The sequence below is a fragment of the Diabrotica virgifera genome, chromosome 7 (assembly GCF_917563875.1).
Source record: "Diabrotica virgifera virgifera chromosome 7, PGI_DIABVI_V3a".
NCBI lineage: Eukaryota > Metazoa > Arthropoda > Insecta > Coleoptera > Chrysomelidae > Diabrotica > Diabrotica virgifera.
This window is the reverse complement of record NC_065449.1, coordinates 118,975,663-118,996,009: the sequence shown is the minus strand read 5'-3', so window position 1 is coordinate 118,996,009 and position 20,347 is coordinate 118,975,663. Positions and strand designations below refer to the sequence as shown.

At 33.8% G+C, this 20,347-nt stretch overlaps 2 protein-coding genes across 4 annotated transcripts in view; both read left to right on the top strand.

Annotated features, from left to right (window-relative positions):
* Window positions 1-20,347, top strand: part of LOC126888032 (chitooligosaccharidolytic beta-N-acetylglucosaminidase) — a 359,195-nt gene that overhangs the window by 86,307 nt on the left and 252,541 nt on the right. The gene's annotated exons all lie outside the window — the stretch shown is intronic.
* The window catches only part of LOC114328838 (ATP-binding cassette subfamily G member 4-like), a 405,691-nt gene that overhangs the window by 351,560 nt on the left and 33,784 nt on the right, over window positions 1-20,347 (top strand). For both annotated transcript variants that reach the window (XM_050656037.1, XM_050656038.1), the window contains exon 4: window positions 14,682-14,827. In XM_050656037.1, the coding sequence (XP_050511994.1) occupies window positions 14,682-14,827 (146 nt within the window). The remainder of the gene's footprint in view (window positions 1-14,681; window positions 14,828-20,347) is intronic.

Genomic DNA, 20,347 nt, shown 5'->3' with positions numbered 1-20,347 from the left:
ATCCAAAGGAGCTTGTTGAGATGATCATTGAAAGATGCCAAGATCTTGATCATGAACGAACGGAAAAAGTGACATCTATGCTGATAGAGTATCAAGATGTTTTTGCTATTGACACGAAGGATAAGGGAAAAACAAGCATAGTAACGCATAAAATAAATACCGGAGACGCTCAGCCAATCAGACAACGGCCTAGACGACTTCCATTTGCGAAAAGAGATGAAGCCGAAGAGATTATCAAGGATATGGACAAACAAGGGGTAATTGAACCATCGAACAGTCCATGGACATCACCAGTAGTTCTGGTAAAGAAGAAAGATGGTTCAACGCGTTTTTGTATCGACTACCGCCAGCTCAATGCGGTAACAAAAAAAGATAGTTATCCTTTGCCCAGAATAGACGATACATTGGATACTCTCTCCGGTTCTCGTTGGTTTTCCACACTCGATTTAAAAAGTGGATATTGGCAAGTAGACATGGAGCCAGCCGATCGGGAGAAAACCGCATTTTCGATAGGATCAGGGCTTTGGCAGTTTACGGCTATGCCGTTTGGTTTATGTAATGCCCCTGCCACATTTGAAAGATTAATGGAGGCAGTTTTAAGAGGTCTAACATGGAAAACATGCCTGGTTTACTTGGATGATGTAATTGTGGTTGGAAGGTCCTTTGATGAACATGCCAAGAATCTAATAGACGTCTTTCAACGATTGAGGGCAGCGAACTTGAAGTTAAGTCCGAAGAAATGTCACATGTTTCGACGAGAAGTTAAGTACTTAGGACATATTGTATCGAGTAATGGTGTAACAGCTGATCCTGAAAAGATTGATGCAATTAAAGATTGGCCAGTACCAAAAGATAAACATGAAATTAGAAGTTTCCTTGGCCTATGTACATATTACCGACGATTTGTCAAAGGATTTGCCAATATCTCCAAGCCCCTAACAAGGTTGACGGAGGAGGGCAAAGAATATACATGGAGTGAGGAGTGTCAAAAAGCTTTCGAACAACTACAAAGGGCTCTGATCAGTGCACCGATATTAAGCTACCCGGGACAGGCAGGAAAATTTGTTTTGGATACCGATGCTAGCAACAGTGCCATAGGAGCTGTTCTCTCACAAATCCAGGATGGACAGGAAAAAGTCATCGCTTATTTCAGCAAAGTCCTGTCGAAACCAGAAAGAAACTATTGCGTTACCAGAAGAGAACTGCTGGGTGTAGTGAAGGCTTGCGAACATTTCCATAAATACTTGTACGGCAGAAAGTTCCTTCTTCGAACAGATCACGCTGCTCTAAAATGGCTCATACAATTCCGTAATCCAGAGGGCCAGATGGCAAGATGGTTAGAACGACTTCAAGAATATGATTATGAGATAGAACACAGGGCCGGAAGAGTTCATTCAAATGCTGATGCCCTTTCGAGACGACCATGCAGTGCAAGTTGTAATCACCGGCTTAAAGTAGATGAACAGCTTTGCCCTGTGAGACGAACTACCGTCGTTAATGAGCAATGGCAGCCACAACAGTTACAAGAAGCCCAAGAAGACGATCCATGTATAAAAAGAGTATTGGATTGGATGCGTCGAGGTGAGAGACCTAGTTGGCAAAACATTAGTGCATGTAGTCCGGAAGTCAAGGCCTACTGGAGCCAATGGAATTGCCTGATACTAAAAGATGATCTTCTGTACAGAACCTTTGAGAACGATGATGGTACAGAATCTAAGCTTCAGTTGATTGTACCTAAAAGTAAAGTGTCAGAAGTATTGCGTCAGTTGCATGACGGTACATCAGGTGGACACTTTGGTATTACGAAGACTCTGCAAAAAGTTCGAGACCGGTTCTATTGGGTGAACTGTAAAGATGATGTAAGAAGATGGTGCCAGAAATGTGAACTGTGTGCATCCGGTAATGGTCCAGTTGGTAAAAAGAGAGCACCCATGAGACAGTACAATGTTGGCAGTCCTATGGAAAGAGTAGCAATCGACATTGCAGGTCCATTTCCAGAAACTGATGCTGGAAATAAATACATCCTGGTAGCCATGGATTATTTTACGAAATGGACCGAGGCCTATGCATTACCAAATCAAGAAGCTGCTACCGTTGCAGAGGTACTTGTTAAAGAATTCTTCAGCCGATTTGGTGTTCCCTTGGAGATCCACTCCGACCAAGGGCGAAACTTTGAGTCAGCTCTTTTCCAAAACGTTTGTAAATTGATTGGTGTCAATAAGACCAGAACAACACCCCTGCATCCTCAATCAGATGGGATGGTCGAGAGGATGAACCGAACAATGGGTAAACACTTGTCCAAAGTTGTATCTGAACATCAGCGAGATTGGGACCAACACATTCATTTATTCCTGATGGCCTACCGCTCGGCCGTAAATGAAACTACAGGTCAAACACCAACCTGCCTGATGTTGGGTCGTGAAGTTCGGTTGCCCTGCGACCTAGAGTTTGGCTGCGGACCTTCCGAGGAACATGTTGCAGGCGAAGACTACGTTGACCGCCTGAAATTACGAATGAACAACATTCATGAACTTGCCCGACAACACATCCAGATAGCCAGTGACAGAATGAAAGATCAATATGATTCTCGATGCAAGAATGAAAGCTTCGAAGTAGGTGATCTTGTCTGGCTTTATAATCCGCAACGTCGTCGAGGCTTATGTCCTAAACTGCAAAGACAATGGGAAGGTCCATATGAAGTTAAGAAGAAAATAAATGACGTAATATATAGAATTAAGAAGTTGCCCAACGGTAAACCAAAAGTTATTCACATAAATCGTCTTGCACCATATGCTGGCTCAAATGAAACAGAAGAAGCACGAGTCCTCCAACAGGAGATGAAAGATGTCGCACAGCCAAGTTTTAATCAATTTATGTCAAATTACGCAGCGAGAAAGAGTGCTAGATTCGGCGTGACCACAGAAGTTCAGCAAGATCTGTTTGGTGTTCCAGAAAACGTCTCTCTGGCCCACTGTGTTGCCCAAGACCTCGAGATGACTAAAGGAATATCGTCCGTATTCAATAGAAAGTTCGGCCGCCTGGACGAGTTAAGAAATCAGCAGCCTAAAATTGGAAGAGTACTGCGATTGGAAGATGGTCCTCGATCTTTGCTGTATATGGTGACCAGAAAGTCTTATACGGACACGCCAAGCTACGAGAACATATGGCGTGCTCTAACTAATTTGAAGAAAATCGTGTGTAATTATGACATCAAAAATTTGGCTTTACCAAAAATAGGCCATGCAGTAGAAAATCTGGATTGGAAGATTGTGAGAAGCATGCTTGAAGTGGTCTTCAGAGGAACTGGTGTACAAATCACTGTGTGTTGCATGAACCCGAAGATGTCGTACCCTTCAAAGAGAGTAGACTGTTATTTCTTCTTGAAGGGTGTATGCAGAGCTGGAGAGTCGTGTAGATTCCGCCATCCTGGGCCTTCATTTAGAGTTGCTGATCGAGACGCTCAGATCTTAAGAGGGGAGCAGTGTAGCGGAAGAGAAATCTTGGCCGATCCCCGTATAACAGTAAACACCTCGAGAATGACGTAATCGGATGTGCTAGGCCTCGCCGGAGAATTCTGGAAGGTACGTCACGTAGGCGGAACAAGCCGATAGCTCGAGATGGGAGTCGATTGTTCCAGAATAACAACTGGGTATAAATACGGGCATATTTTGTGAATAAGTTTAGTGTATAAGATAAATTCGTCTGTAACTTATATAAATAAAGTCGTATATAAATTACGAACCGCTAGTTTTATTGTAATTAGAAGTAATTACACTAATCACGCTACAATACTGTATACAACTGTACGTAATTTAGATGTATTGTGCATATTTTATGTATTTCATGTTTTTGCAATTATAATGGAGTTTATCTGTAAGTATACCGTGTTTTATTAATTTTTACCATATTCTCCGGCTAACTCGGATTTTCGATAACTCGGATCGGCCGCAGTCTCGATTAATCCGACTTATCGAGGTTCCACTGTATTCAAATATATGGCTGGAGCAAATTTACCTATGCCCGTTTTCTGTAAGGTATTAAAATCTGGCCGCCGGAGCGAACTAGTATATGCCCATGGGTAACCATCTTAAAAAATTTAAATACAATAATTTAGGATTTTGTTTGTTTTTTGTTGAATTAAAGATACTGTTTAATAATACTGACTATTTAAAACATCCTTATAAAAAAAATGAGAATGGGTCACGCTTGACCCATCATCGTAATCTAAGTAAGTCAAATAATCTCCGTACTCCGAAGGTTAAAATTGTCAAAGTGTCACTCGGGAAAAATTCAATAAGTTCAGAGCTCTTGTGCAATTACTACTGATAATTATTTATACCAGGTGTTCAAAAACCATTTTTGATTAAATTAATTGACACAAAAAGAAGAATACATGCAGTTTATTTAATTCAAAGTAGGTATAGGCATGTTGACCGAAAGCGTTATTATCCATTATAATACCCGTGGTGCTTTACAGTTTAATGTCTGACTAAATATTCTTTATATGCAAATTTGAACGAATTTTGAACTAATTAGTTTTCAAATAAGTACATTTACCAGCAATAGTCGTAACGTAATTATTGTGGTAAACATAGTTTTGCTTAGGTTTTTATTTGTCAACTTGACAGTATTTAACTAGTTATTTAAATTTAATACCCAAGGGTGTTATTTGGAAAAATAACGCCCTAGGAAAATACATCATATTTAACTGGCTTTGCAACATAGACATATTAACAATACACCAGGCTAGGGATATCCCACTCAATGCATCGGGATGGAACGCCAATATCAAGTACGGTGGTCTAGCTATCTTTGTCTGTCGTACGAGTGTGAGCGTATCTATCAAGAGGTGGGAGTAATGGAACAACACAGACACGGAGGCAGCGGCCATCATATGCTAGAGAGAGAAAGCTAGGCGCCGGTAGAGAGAGATAGATAGACCACCGACCCGAACTGCTCCGAATTACGCTATATTATATCAGTCGGCCATTAAAATATAAATCGAGTTGTTCGAGAATTTAGTCAAAATATTTTAAGTTACAAAATTACTGAATTTATGCAAACCTTTACGTCCTCGATGTATATGTATGTATTTGAATAGATTTTATATTTTACTTATAATGGTAATTTTATCTTGCAGGCCATTTCATAATATGCGAATTAAATGATAATCGAAAATATTGATAAAACTATACGACTTTCTGACATACCAACAACTATAAAATTCAGTTTTATGTCCCAACCGTACCACTTAAGAGGAGTGGTTAACCTAAGATCTTCTGGAGCAAGCAAATCCGATCCAAAACAATAGGTCAAAAACAATAGGTCACTTTACTGCTATTTGTCGAACGAGAGATAATTCCTGGATAAAGTACGACGATTTAAATATGACAGAAATTACCGTATCACCAAATTTCAACGGAAATGTACAGTTGTTATTATATTCAGTTTAATAAAATATACATATATACAGCGTGTCTACTTAAGTTGGATACATATGGGAAACTTTTTTATTATTAATTTTACGAAAAAAAGTTATTCTTTATAAAAAGTTCTGCATGCCCCAAAACCTAAGATTCAATCATCAGATATTAAATTTTCTCAATATTATACGAGGTAATTTCGGTCAAGGATAAAGTACCTTTTTTTCTCTCAATATCGAAAATTCTTATGATAAAAAGTTGTTTGGAATTAAAAACTAAGATCAAATATCCAATTACATGCTTCTAATTGGAAAAAAATTTTTTCTCAAATTTATGGATACCCAACATCGTTTTTAATTAATTCAAATATGATAACTCGTTTATTATTCATTTTATGAAAAAAAGTTATTCTTCATAAAAAGCTTTGCATGTTCTAAAATCTAAGACACAACTATGATATATCAACTTTTATTAATTTTATACGAGGTGTGTCAAAAAATATGAAATTCGCTCAAGATTATAGTACCTTTATATTTCACAATATTTCAATTAGAAGGATGTTATTGCATATTGAAACATAGTTTTTAATTCTAAACAACTTTTTTAATAACCGTTTTCAATATTGTGAAAAATAAAGGTACTTTACTCTTGAGTGAAATTCATATTTTTTGACATACCTCGTAAAAAATTAATTAAATGTGATATCTGATGGTTACATCTTCGGCCTTAGCACATATAGAGTTTTTTATAAAGAATACCTTTTTTCGTAAAAGTAATAATAAAAGAGTTATCGTATGTGTAATAAATAAAAACGAAGTTAGTATCAATAAATTTGAGAAAAATTTGGAAACTATTTTTTTCCAATTAGAAGCATGTGATTGCATATTTGATCTTAGTTTATATTTCCAAACAACTTTTCATAATAAGAATTTTCGATATTAAGAGAAATAAAGGTACTTTAGTCTTGAACGAAGTTCATATTTTTTGACATACCTCGTATAATATTGACAAAATTTGATATCTGATAATTAAATCTTAGGTTCTAGAGCATGCAGAACTTTTTATAAAGAATAACTTTTTTTCGTAAAATGCATAACAAAAAAGTTTCCCATATGTTTCCAACTTAAGTAGACACGCTGATGATTGTTCTTATACACATATTATATTATATGTACTATATACTATTATATTATTATATAGTATTGTTAACCACAACAGGAATTTTAATAAATAAAATGTTATTAAAATATATATTTTTCTAATTTACCATTTTCCTATAATACAGACTGGGCCAAGTAAAAGTGTCCACCTCGATATTTAGAAGTATTTATTAGATTTTAAGAAAATGACAAAACAGGTCGATTTTTGATTAAAGGGGGACACATTTTTACGGTACATATATCTGTCATTTGTCAACCCGCTCCCTTCAACATCACACACCCCTTATTTTTAAATAGGGAATGGGGGACGTGTGCTAGCTCATTTGAAAGTTTATTCAATTCTCTATTCAGTAATATTAACATTGGCAAAAATATTTTTTTCTGTTTTGTGACAGCAGTAGAATGTATTTTGAATTAAATAAATTACATACATTCTTCTTTTTTGTGAATTAATTTAATGTAAACATTTTTTCTTGGACACCCTGTATAAATTATGTTATTATTTGTATTACTGAATAGAGAATTAAATAACCTTTCAAATTAGCTAACACACAACCCCTATTTCCTATTTAAAACTAAGGGGTAGGGGATGTGGAAGGAGGGGGTTGAAAAATGACAGATGTATGTACCGTAAAAATGTGTCCCCCTTTGATCAAAAATCGACCTGTTTCGTAATTTTCTTAAAATCTAATAAATACTGCCAAATATCGAGGTTGACATTTTTATTTGGCCCACTCTGTATAATAAAAGCAATTTTGTTTTTTACAGTGCGCTGGAATAAGTGTTACCCCCCCCCCCCCTACCCTTATTAACTTATTTATTTTCAGCACATAAGCAAAACGCTCGGACAGGTCGATTTTTAAAATAATCATAATATATTATACCATCAATGTTTCAAACTTTACGCAATCCCTCTTCAGGTGACAGGCATAACTTTGATTTTTTTAAATGGGAAAGTACATCATGTGACACCTCATTTAAAAGCTTTTAAAATATTGATTACAAAAATTTATAACACTTTAATTCTATTTGAGAGTGTAGGCGCAAAATTTTGGTTGAACTCTTTTTAAACGCATTCATTTTTTTTTCGAATCCTGAGAAAACTAATAAGTATTTTTCAAAAATTTAAACGCAGAATTAAAGATTACATTATTACTAAGGGCTGACAGTACCTTAGAATAAACAAGAAGTTTCTTTTGAATGATGTATTCGAAATTAAAAATCAGACTAAATTTTCTATTTTTTTTCACCCGTGTGACTTATTAAAATAAACAATATTGAAGTTTTCAGGGACTTTTGACATCGAGAATACTCTAATATTTCATTCTGCGTTTAAATTTTTTAAAAATATTTATGTGTTTTTTAAGGATTCGAAAAAAAAAATGATTGCATTTAGAAAGAATGCGACCGAAATTTTGCGCCTACGCTCTCAAACAGGATTAAAGTAGTTATTATACATTTTTGTAATCAGTATTTCAAAAGATTTTAAATGAGGTGTTACATGATGTACTTTCCCATTTAAAAAAATCAAAGTTATGCCTTTCACCTGAAGAGGGATCGCGTAAACTTCCAAACCTTGATGCTATAATATACTATGATTATTTTAAAAATCGACGGGTCCGAGCGTTTTGCTTATGTGCTAAAAATAAATAAGTTAATAAGGGGGAGTAACACTTATTCCAGCGCACTGTATAATATAAAGATCTAAGAACACATGGAATAAGAATATAAGAAATAAATTAATTTTTGATAACTTTTTGAAAAAACTTACAATTTTTGAGTGATTTACGAAAAACCGCTTTAAAACATGAATTTTTTTTAACGAAAAATTAAAATCTTTAATCATTAATAACTCAAAAAGTATCGATTTATTTTGATAATTTTACATGAAAATGTTTGCCTATAATTTGTCCTTCTATTGATTTGTGAAATTATTTTTAATAAAATAATTTTTACCCCCGAGAAGGGGTGGTATCCACTCTCAGGGTAAAGGCGCAAGGTGGCACCATATCAGCTTTATTTCTTGTGATATCCTCTAACCACTCACCAATTTTCGTGAAAATCGATGAAGGTTTACCGAAATTGAAGGTAATAGTCAATTTTTACCTTCAGTGACTGCACTATACAAAATAAATTGCAATTTAATGATCTACATAAATGCGCGTATTTTAGGAGCTTGTAAATTATTAAACGATATGTAGTCGCCAAATAACACTTTTAATTCATTTTAAGTACAACTCTCTCTTAAGCAGGGAATATAGGGTGGTTTTCTTGCGAAGGGGTTGTAGTTCAATAATCGAAATTCGCGTGATTTAATAGTTTATTTTTAGAATAAATAGTCTATACGAATTAGATCCACGGTACGATATATTTTAAATTTTTTCAGCATTTTTCTTAAGTTAAATCAATTATACTGTTGTTTGGGGGTGAAGGGGATGAGCTCAAAAATCGAAACTATATAATTTCAAGAGCTCATAAATAGCTCGTAATTCTGCCGCAAAAATCGATTCAATATTCCTATTTTTAAGTAAACCCCACTGAAATATTAAATTCCTACTCAGTGGAACGAGCTCAAAATTTTTAATTTGCGGAATATGAAAGCTCATAAATAGCTCATAAATCAGGGCTATTTGTTTTTTAATTTTTGCAAGTGGGGGGGGGGTCATCTCAATACTAGTACTTTTGTAACGGTAGAAACGGTCTTAAAATCCCAATTGTGAATTTAGTTCAACAATTGGTACTGCCAAAATCACACATTAAAATTGTGTTATATTGAGCATTGAATGTAGAATGCAGAAGATTGGTGCAAGTATTGCAGCTCCTTTTTCATATTTATCTCTTTCATTAACAATGTTGCCTGCCTAACGTGTTTTAATTAATAATACTAAAATTGACAAATATTATTTGTTAATGTGGTAGGTATAATGGTTTTTAAATTCGCAGTGAAAAAATATAAATATATAATGAAAACACATGTCAGCCTGATAGTATTTTTTGAAACCCTACATATGCGTGCTGCGTTATTACAACTTAATTATTTATTTTCCCGATGAAAATGACCTGATTAATTATTCATTTAATAGATCAATTATAAGCTTTTTATTTCCAATAAAATGTGATAATTTGCTGTCAGTGAAAAACCGTAACAATTAATATAAAATTAATGGGTATTTACCAACTAATAGAACAAATTAACATTTTTAAACCATTTTCTGGCTGTTACTTTATTTTTATGTGTTTAGATATTTTTTAGTAGGTACCTTTGTTCTATAATAAATTTCACATCCTACATTATTTCTAACATAGGTATACTGTTTATTTAGTTTGCAAGGGTTTAGTTCTACTTAAATTTTGAGTCCAAGGAATCAAAATTCGGAGGAATATTACCTAGATAAATTATATTGTGGAATACAATCTGAGATTCCCCCTAGTATGTCATTTATAGTTCGTTTGCCTTACAAACTTTAAAAGGCATGGATTTAGGTTGTCACCAATATTTTGGTTCCAACAATAGAAATTTTAGATTTTCGGATCAAAGACTAGGGATGGCGGTTGTTGACAAAACACCGGTTTTCGGTTATACCGGTTTTTTTCACCTACGATTTAACCTGGCGGTTATAACCGGTCAAAAACCGGTTATTCCAAAAACCGGTTTTTAGTTTTTTAATCAATAGCTTACATTTATATGCTTTAGTTTGTCAATTTAGATGTCAATCCATATCAGTATAGAAATCAGTCATCAATGTTGTCAAATCGGTTTCGGTCAGCTTAAAATTTCTCATTCGTGCGTGTGGAAGTAAAAAATTTCCCACTTTTTTTCTGAGTTCATTATTTTTTCCACATATCCTGCTTTTCACCGGTTATTACTTTAAAATGGAAAACCGGTTATAACCGGGACAAAAAAAAAACAACCGGTAAAACCGATTATTGCGTAGCAAATAAAACCGGTTTTAGGTTATACCCGGTAGGTTTTTCCCATCCCTATAAAAACTTCTCATTGTGAAGCCAGAATCTTCACATTTTTATTTGCATTCGTTCAGTACTGTCCTTTCCCAAGTATTTAGATCTGTGTCTAATTCTAATTGTATGTCTATCTAATTTTAGTTATTGGGTTTAAGTTTAGTAAACGTCATTTTTTTGTTTTTTATTTAGGAACAAACTTTATTTAAAAACATTTTTTTATCTCGATCAGTTTACCTACGAGCTACAGTCTGATAAACAATTTATAAAAAATTAAATTGTTTATAACAATTTTTTAACCAGTCGGATCTAAATCTGCCCTCAAAATTCGTAATCAGCAGCCAAAAATACATGAAAAATACTTGGGTTTGCCCATCAGAATTGAAAAGGTCACCGTAGCCTAGCTGGCGCCTAGACTATAGAATATTTATTCATCCTAATCATCATTCTCTTTGGCTTTTCTTCCAGAAATACCTATTTCAAATATACACTAACCGGCACAAAATTCCGCCACCCTAAATTTTTGATTAAGTTTGACAATTTAAACTTTATTATTTGTGCTTCGATTTTCAACATTCTTGCACCAGTTTGTAGGTACATGTATTAATATCGTTTGGTATTATTCCGGTAACAAAAAAAATTGCTTGCATGGTATTATACAGGAGTGAATGAAAGCGTTGTATTTTCTCCTAACTTTAAAAAATTATGTGGAAAAATGGAATAGCTGATTTGGTTTCATAGTCCTGTCATGTTATCCCAGAGGTATCACTAAAATTTTGTTTTTTGAATTATCCGATTATCTCTCTTCTTATAAGAGCCGTACCATTTTTTGTAAATAAAAACACTGATTGACTCATAAAATAGAGGTTGGATTGATAAGATTAGAATGGCCCGCATGCAGCCCAGATCTCAATCCTATTGAGCATTTATGGGATGAATGAAAAAAAGCTATTTGCCGTCATCCTAGGCCTCCAGAAAATTTTTTACCGTTATGGCCCTTCTAGGGGAATATCGGGCTATTCCCCAGGCAAGGATAACATATCTTTATTGGATGCTAAACAGATTGCGAGCAGTCGTTGCTGCAAGAGGTGGACGTACCCGCTATTGAATTGTTTGTTTTGTTGTTAATTTTAGTGCGTTTGATATTTTTAATTAAACAAACCTTTAAAGCAGTGTTTTTATTACAGCTCTTACAAGAAAAGAGGTATTCGGATAATTCAAAAAACAAAATCTTAATAATAGCTCCAGTATAATACAAAAGGAGTATAAAACAAAATCAGCCCTCCAATTTTACCACAGAATTCTTTAAATTTATTAGAAAAAACAACGTTTTCATTCACCCCCGTATAATGCCATCTAAGCAAACAAATTTTGTTACTAGTCCAGGGCTCATCTGTTTTGAGATGGACGTTGAGAGGTGACTCAAATTTTTTTGCAGAAATTGCTTAAAAGTAACTCAAATAATAATATTTGAGTTATCCTCCCAATCAAAATGGTCCGGAACATTGTTTAAATAATCAAAATGTCAAAATATGAAGGAAAAATTCGAGTTTTTTATTGGTTTTTTGAATATAACTTTAAAACTGTTCATTTCTGAGAAAAATTGTACTAACATAAAAGTTGCATAATTAAATTTACTATAATATAGAATTGGTTAAAAATTTAAAAAATAGTCACCCTTGTTGCAAAATAGCAATACTTGCGAAAAAAACCATACAAAAACAAGTATTCGCATTTTACGTTTTTCAACCATTTATGCTAGACTTAGGACCTTCATATTTTACCCAAAAAAACTTTATGATATAGTAAAACAACGCTGTAAATTTCATTAAGATCAGTTTAATAGATTTTGCAAAATAAATTTTGCAATCCAGCTTTCGCAAAAAAGATTCATTTTTTTAAAATATTGCAGAACTGAAAATAAAGCAGATAGTAAGTTGAATATTTTTTTGCTTAGAGAAGTGTACTTTACCTTTCATTTGCAATTTGCAAAATTAAAATCGAATAATTACCACGGCGTCAGGCAATTTTTTAAATAAACATTAATTTTTGGTGCTGCCTGCAGGGCAGCGGTGTTCGTTTCACCCAAGTTGATTTCCATCAAAATTTCTTCTAATCTTTATTTAATATATTATTTTCTTACTCTATATTTTGTTGTATTTTAATATTTTAGTTCCACAAAAATCAAACTAATTTTATTATTGTTTGTGAAATATTGTTTAAACAATTGCATATGTTTAAAAATAATAAACTTTTATTCTCTAAGTTAAAATATATGAACAAAGAAAGTTTTTGCTAAAAAAGTGTTATTTCAAAGGATAGAGTATGTGTTTTTATTTTGCAATAAACAAATTTATTTATTTATATCGAAATGTAATAAAAATTAAAATGTATCAATCATTATCAAAGGTCATTGACATGCCCAATCAGAGCAAACTATCCGCTGTCCTGCGCGTAGCACCAATAATTAATGTTTATTTAAAAAAATTCCTGACGCCGTGGCAGTTAATCGATTTTAATATTGCAAATTGAAAATGAAAGGTACAGTACACCTCTATAAGCAAAAAAAATTTCAACTTGCTATCTGCTTTATTTTAAGTCCTGTAACAATTTAAAAAAACGATTTTTTTTTGCGAAAGCTGGATTGCAAAATTTATTTTGCAAAATCTGTTCAACCGATCGTAATGACATTTACAGTATTGTTTTACTGTATCATAAAGTTTTTCTGGGTGAAATATGAAGGTCCTACGTGTAGCATAAATGGTTGAAAAAACGTAAAATGCGAATACTTGTTTTTGTATAGTTTTTTCGCAATTATTGCTATTTTGCAACAAGGGTGACTATTTTTTAAATTTGTAACCAATTTTGTATTGTAGGAAATTTAATTATGCAACATTTATATCAGTACAACTTTTCTCCGAAATGAATACTTTTAAAGTTATAATCAAAAAACGAAGAAAAAAATCGAATTTTTCATTAATTTTTTGACATTTTGATTATTTAAACAATGTTCCGGGCCGTTTTGAGAGGGAGGATAACTCAAATATTATTATTTGAGTTATTTTCAAGAAATTTCTGCAAAAAAATTTGAGTCACCTCTCAACGTCCAAATGTACTAATATTTTTACAGATCCGCCCTGGTCTATACCGGAATAATAACAAACGACACCAATACATGTACCTACAAACTAATGCAAGAATCTTAAAAATCGGAGTACAAAATAATAAAGTTACAGATTATTAGACTTAAGGTGAAACAGTAGCGATCAACAGGTAGCGAAAACGCGTTCCAAGATTGCGGCTGTAATTTTGAATATTTTTTCGAGATATTTGGCACACGTATTCGTAATATAATAAAGAATGGCGGTACAGAGCCCAATTTGAAGAATGTATTAATATGTGGAAATTACTCTGTAATTAAATACAGTATTAAAAAAATGAGCCTGTACCGCCATTACGAAGAACAAAAAAATACACTTTCTTTAAATAAACTTTTTTATCCGATGCCTAGATTTTGTGTCATTTTGGAACTACTAAATTTTTTTATTTCATTAGTAGCTCCAAAATGACACAAAATCTAGGCATCGGATAAAAAAGTTTATTTGAAGAAAGTGTATTTTTTTGTTCTTCTTAATGGCGGTACAGGCTCGTTTTTTTAATATTGTATTTAATTACAGAGTAATTTCCACATATTAATACATTCTTCAAATTGGGCTCTGTACCGCCATTCTTTATTATATTACGAATACGTGTGCCAAATATCTCAAAAAAATATTCAAAATTACAGCCGCAATCTTGGAACGCGTTTTTGCTACCTGTTGATCGCTACTGTTTCCTCTTAAAAAATTTGGGTGGCGAAATTTTGTGCCGGTGAGTGTATTTTAAGTCGCAAAATTTCAACAACCCTAATGTATCGTTAAATAATTAAAATTGTAATTCTGGAATTTTCTGCTGGGTGGTCGAGCTATTTTCTTCTCTTCTTGTACAATTTCTAACCAACTTTAGAACAACTAGGTATAGGTATACTGCCTATAGTCTAGAGTTTAGAATAAAATAATTTATTATAATTACACAGTAGTATAATTTATTTTTAAAATCAATTAAAATAAAACAGTATAAGGTAATAAATATGTTATAGATTAAAGAAATTTTGGAATCTATGGGACTCTACAAACATGGAAAAACTCGTATAGGGGCCTTGTCAGGAGGAGAGAAAAAGAGACTTTCTATAGCCTTAGAATTATTAAAAAATCCAGATGTAATGTTTTTCGACGAACCAACAAGGTAAATATTATTTAATTAATTTTCTGAAACGGTTATATTGTGACATGTCCAAGATAAATGTTATGTTTATATCGCCGGTCTGGGATAAGAATGACGTAACTGCAAAAGCCAAATTAAAAAAAAAAGATTTTTATCTATCTCAGGGGGAACACCATTACAGGTTAGACAAATCAGGATACGGTCTTGAAATCTTGGTAGTCTTACAGGTAAGAGTCTGGAGTTAGTGGATGCGCTCAAACGAAGAAGAGTTTAAATTGCTTGTATTCAAGAAACTAGGTGGAAAGGACAAAGGGCGAAAGAAGTAGGTGAAGGATACAAATTATGGTATGTAACACTAGAAATGGAGTTGGTATAATTGCTGATAGTGAAATGAAAGATAACGTAGTAGAAGTTGTAAGAACGAGTGATAGAATGATGTCCGTGAAATTTGTAATTGATAAAGAGGTATTGAATGTTGTGTGTGTGTATGCTCCTCAAACAGGTCTGGGTGAGAATGAAAGAAGAGCTTTCTATGACCAATTACGAGACGTACTGAGCGATATTCCAGCAGAGGAGAAAGTTATAATAGGAGGTGATTTCAATGCACATGTGGGCCAAGCCAAGACAGAATATGAAACAATACATGGGGGATTAGGCTTTGGAACTAGAAACGAAGCAGGAGATGACATGCTTGAATTAGCAACAGCATTGGATATGGCGATTCTTTAAAACACATTCTTTAAAAAGAGAGAAACTCAACTTATTACCTACAAAAGTGAACAACATCAATCCCAAATAGACTACTTCATGATAAGGAAAGAGACATACGTGAATTCATGGACTGCAAGGTAATAGTTAGTGAGAGAGTCAGCCAACAACATAAGCTGCTTGTTCTAGACATCGAAGTAAAAAACGAAACTAAACAAAAATATCTGAGAGGACCACAAAAATCAAGTGGTGGATGCTAAAAGATGAGAAAAAAGGTCTATTCAGGGAAAGAATAGTAGAAAAAATATGTTGGAACATGAACGGAAGCCCTAACACAATTTGGAGAAAAATGGCCAATATTATTAGATAGACTGCTATTGAAATACTTAGGAAAACGTCAGGAAAAAAGTTTGAGGATAAAGAGACTTGGTGGTGGTCAAATGAAGTACAAGGAAAAAGAAAAGAGAAGCGAACATTCCATAAAAAGTGGCAAGAAACCAGATCCGACACAGATCTTCAAAACTATATGGTGGCGAAAAAGAAAGCGAAAGTAGCAGTAGCAAAAGCCAAAGCAGAAGCGTATTGAAGCCTATACGATCAACTTGATACCAGGAAAGGCGAAACGACGATATATAAAATAGCCAAACAGAGAGCAAAGAAAGCAAAAGATTTTAATCAGATTATATGTATGTGTTGGGGTACACGGCATCTCTTAGTAATCTTCTTATTAAAACAAATCCTTTTAATAATTTTAAATGTCTTTAGCAAAACAAACTACGTTTGTTTATAGTAAATACGAACGACCTAAATTAGCACATATCAGTGTAACAGTTTAGGTTTGACCAAGGTCGGTTTGCAATAACAATAGTATTCATTACTTTTATAACCGAGTCGACTCAGCTCTTTTAACCAAAACAATGTTACTTTCATTATATACCAAAACAATAAACAGGAGAAGACTAATTATTATCTTCTAATTCCATTGCGAAGAATAAGTCATTAATATTTGAGATCCCAAAGGGAAAACATCACAGCTACTGAGAACTAACGTACCACCAGCTATTTACCGTTAGTACTCTAACTTATAAAATAAATGTATCTACGGTGATACGAGTTATTTCATCAACCCTTCTGGTAGGGGGTAACCAACCCCTAATTATCTAAGGTGGATCAGAAGATAGGAACCACCATATGGCGATCCAAGACCAGGCGAGAACGTAAGGACTGGTAAACTAGAACGAGAAATGGGAAAACACGTCAATGTTCTTGCACCTTGACCACCCTAGATAGCAGCGGGGTGCCCACATAAAAAGGATGGAGATATCAAGACCGAGACGGAGATGATTATGGTATGGAGATGGAACTTCGTGTGGACAATGGACAATGGACAACGCTGAACCTGCAGCGAGGACTTTTTGCGTGATACGAACACAGACCATGTAAAAGTGGTAAGTCCATATTAGCTATTTTTATGGTATTTCCTGATTCGTATAATAATTAAGTATTTTATGATATTACTCCTGATTCGTATAACCATATAATAACGTAATATAATCGTAATTTAAAATACATAATCTAAGTTTTACCTATTTTTATCTACCTAGTTTATTTTAATTACCTTATTGGTATTATAAGGAATTTTTTTTACAAATATTATGGTTATTTATAGGACGTAATGATACATTTTTATTTGATATTGATTTTTATTGGATTTTTTTATATTTAGTAGCATATTTTTTATCTTTACTGACTTTTTATCCATTTATTATTTTACCTACTGATTTTTATGGTGATTTATATTGATTGATATAATGATTTTTTATTACAATTTACTATATTTTTACTATTTTTGACATAACATTTTATATACATATATATTTACTATACATCGTAAGACTGTCAAATTTATGCGTTCGTTACGGGTACAGGAATAAGGAAAATGAATATTACAGGAATTAATGAATTATGAATAAATGAGTAGCAACAAAGTTACTTGGGAAGACTTCATCAAAATAGTTGAGGAGATTACGCAAGAAGTAACAAGACAAAGTAGAAGGGTCTTGAAGAAGAAAGTACCTAAATCTAAGGATATACAAGAAGAAGTAACGACACAGTTAATTAAATTGTATAACAAATTCACACATTTAACGAAGAAAAATTGGGAAGCGCTATCGGACAAACAAAGAGAAGCGTGCAACAAATATTTCGGAAAAATAAGAGACAAAGTTATACGCTCATTTCAAGCTGTAAACTTAAGAACAGTAGTTCCAAGTTCAATACACCAACCAATCGACAAGGAAATAGAGGAAGAACAAAGCGACGAAGAAGTAGAAGAGGAAAAAAGTGACGAGGAGATAGAGGAAAAAATTGACGAGGAAATAAAAGAGGGAAAAAGCGACATAAAACAAGATATAAAAATATTAAACATGGCTCTGACAATCAACGAATTTTTGAATATTGCAAGCAAGGTATTGCCCAACGAGTTTGATGGAAGCGCAGGGAAATTACAACCATTTTTAGACGCATTAGAGTTACTTGGAAAAATAGCAGAAGGACATGAAGAAACAGCGATAACATTAATAAAAACAAGATTGACTAATAAGGCTAGAAACCTGATAACCACAGAGGATACGATCCCACTTATAGCAGCGGCACTGAAGAAGGAATTAAGAGGCGACAATCCGAAAACGATAATAGACAAGTTAGCAAAGAAAAGGCAAGGAAACAAAGATGCAGCAGTGTACGCATCCGAAGTAGAGGAATTAGCGGAACAGTTGAAGGTAGCATACATAGCGGAAGGAATGCCATTGGAGCTAGCGAAAAAATACACAACGGAAACAGTCGTAGCAACAATGAAACGAAATGTTAATACGGATAGAGCTAAGTTAATACTGGAGGCAGGTAATTTCACAACACCGCAGGAAGTAGTATCTAAATTTTTATCGATTGATACGACAGAGGAGAACACACAGGGGAGAGTGTTCAATTATAGGACGAATTATGAAAATAGGAGAGGACAACAGCAATACCGAAGAGGATACCATAACAAATACGACAGAGGAAGAAGAAATAACTTCGGACAACGGAACGAAGGAGAAGAAACAGGAAACCAACGGAATTATTCCAACAGAGGATATAGACAATTCAACAACCAAACGTACAGAGGGAACCAGAGAGGAGGACGTAACAGAAACGTAAGGCTACTTGAGTTAGAAGACAGCCAAGAGGAACCAGAAAACCAGCAGTTGGGGTTTTGAATGAACGAAACAAGGAAAGTACACAGTCAGAATTGGAATATAATATTTACAACTTCGATTTAAACCTAACGAATTTTGTACGAATGAAAACAGGAATCCTAGAAAACACAAATACCTTTATCATAGACACAGCAGCTGATATTTCAATACTGAAATGTTCACAAGATTTTATGAAGGAACATGTGAAACCAAACACAAAAGCGAAAATAAAAGGAGTAACTAAAGGAGAATTACAAACAATGGGAGAAGTTGAAACAACGCTAGAAGTAAAAGGATCTCGATTTGAGCATATCTTTCAATTAGTGGAACCTAGCTTTCCTATTCCAACCGACGGAATCATTGAGAGAGACTTTATTTCAAACTTTCAATGCACAATGGATTACGCTAACCTTAAAATGCACATTAAAGAGGACAACGATTGTTACATTAGTACAAACATTTTGGATAATATAGATAATGACACGATAATAATACCGCCTAGATGTGAAATTTACAGAGTCGTAAAAATTTTTCAAACGCTGAAGAATGACAGGATAGTGGAACAACAGGAAATACAACCAGGAATATTCCTAGCGAGAGTAATTATTTCAAGTAATAATCCGTACATCAAAATTTTGAACACAACCTACGAAACAGTAAAAGTAGAGACAAACGCGATCAAAACATTAGACATTAAATTATTCAACATATATAGACTGATCAACGACAGCAAGGATAGGAAAAAGGAATTACGGGAATCATTGAAGTTAGACATTCCAGAATACATACGCGATAAGTTAGTATCTTTATGTGAAGATTATTCAGATATATTCGCCCTAAGGCATGACATGCTAACATGTAACAACTTCTACGAGCAGAAACTGAGAGTTAAAGACCAAACTCCGGTATACATTAAAAACTATAGGACACCTCATGCACAAACAGAGGAATTAAACCGACAAGTACAAAAACTGAGAGACCAAGGAATAATAGAACCGTCTATATCAGAATACAACACCCTAGTAGTACTGGTACCGAAAAAGACGATAGGTGGAAATAAAGCATGGAGATTATGCATAGATTTTAGACAACTGAACAAGAAAATAGTCACAGACAAATTTCCTTTACCAAGGATAGACTCGATACTAGATCAACTAGGAAGAGCAAAATGGTTTTCAGTTATAGACTTAATGTCAGGTTTTCACCAGATACCATTAGAAAAATCATCGAGAAAATACACATCGTTTAGCACAGAAAATGGAGCATTTCAATTTACCAGATTACCTTTTGGATTAAATGTAAGCCCAAATAGCTTTTCAAGGATGATGTCAATAGCATTTTCGGCATTAACACCGGACAAAGCATTTCTCTACATGGACGATATAGTAGTAATAGGAATATCCGAAAAACATCACCTAGACAACCTGAAAAAGACATTCGAGACATGTCGAAAATTCAATTTGAAACTTAACCCAGGAAAATGTCAATTTTTTAGAAGAGAAGTAACATATTTAGGACATGATCTTTCTCAGGAAGGAGTATCACCAGACAAAGCGAAATATGCAAAGATTGAACAATACCCGACACCTAAGACAGC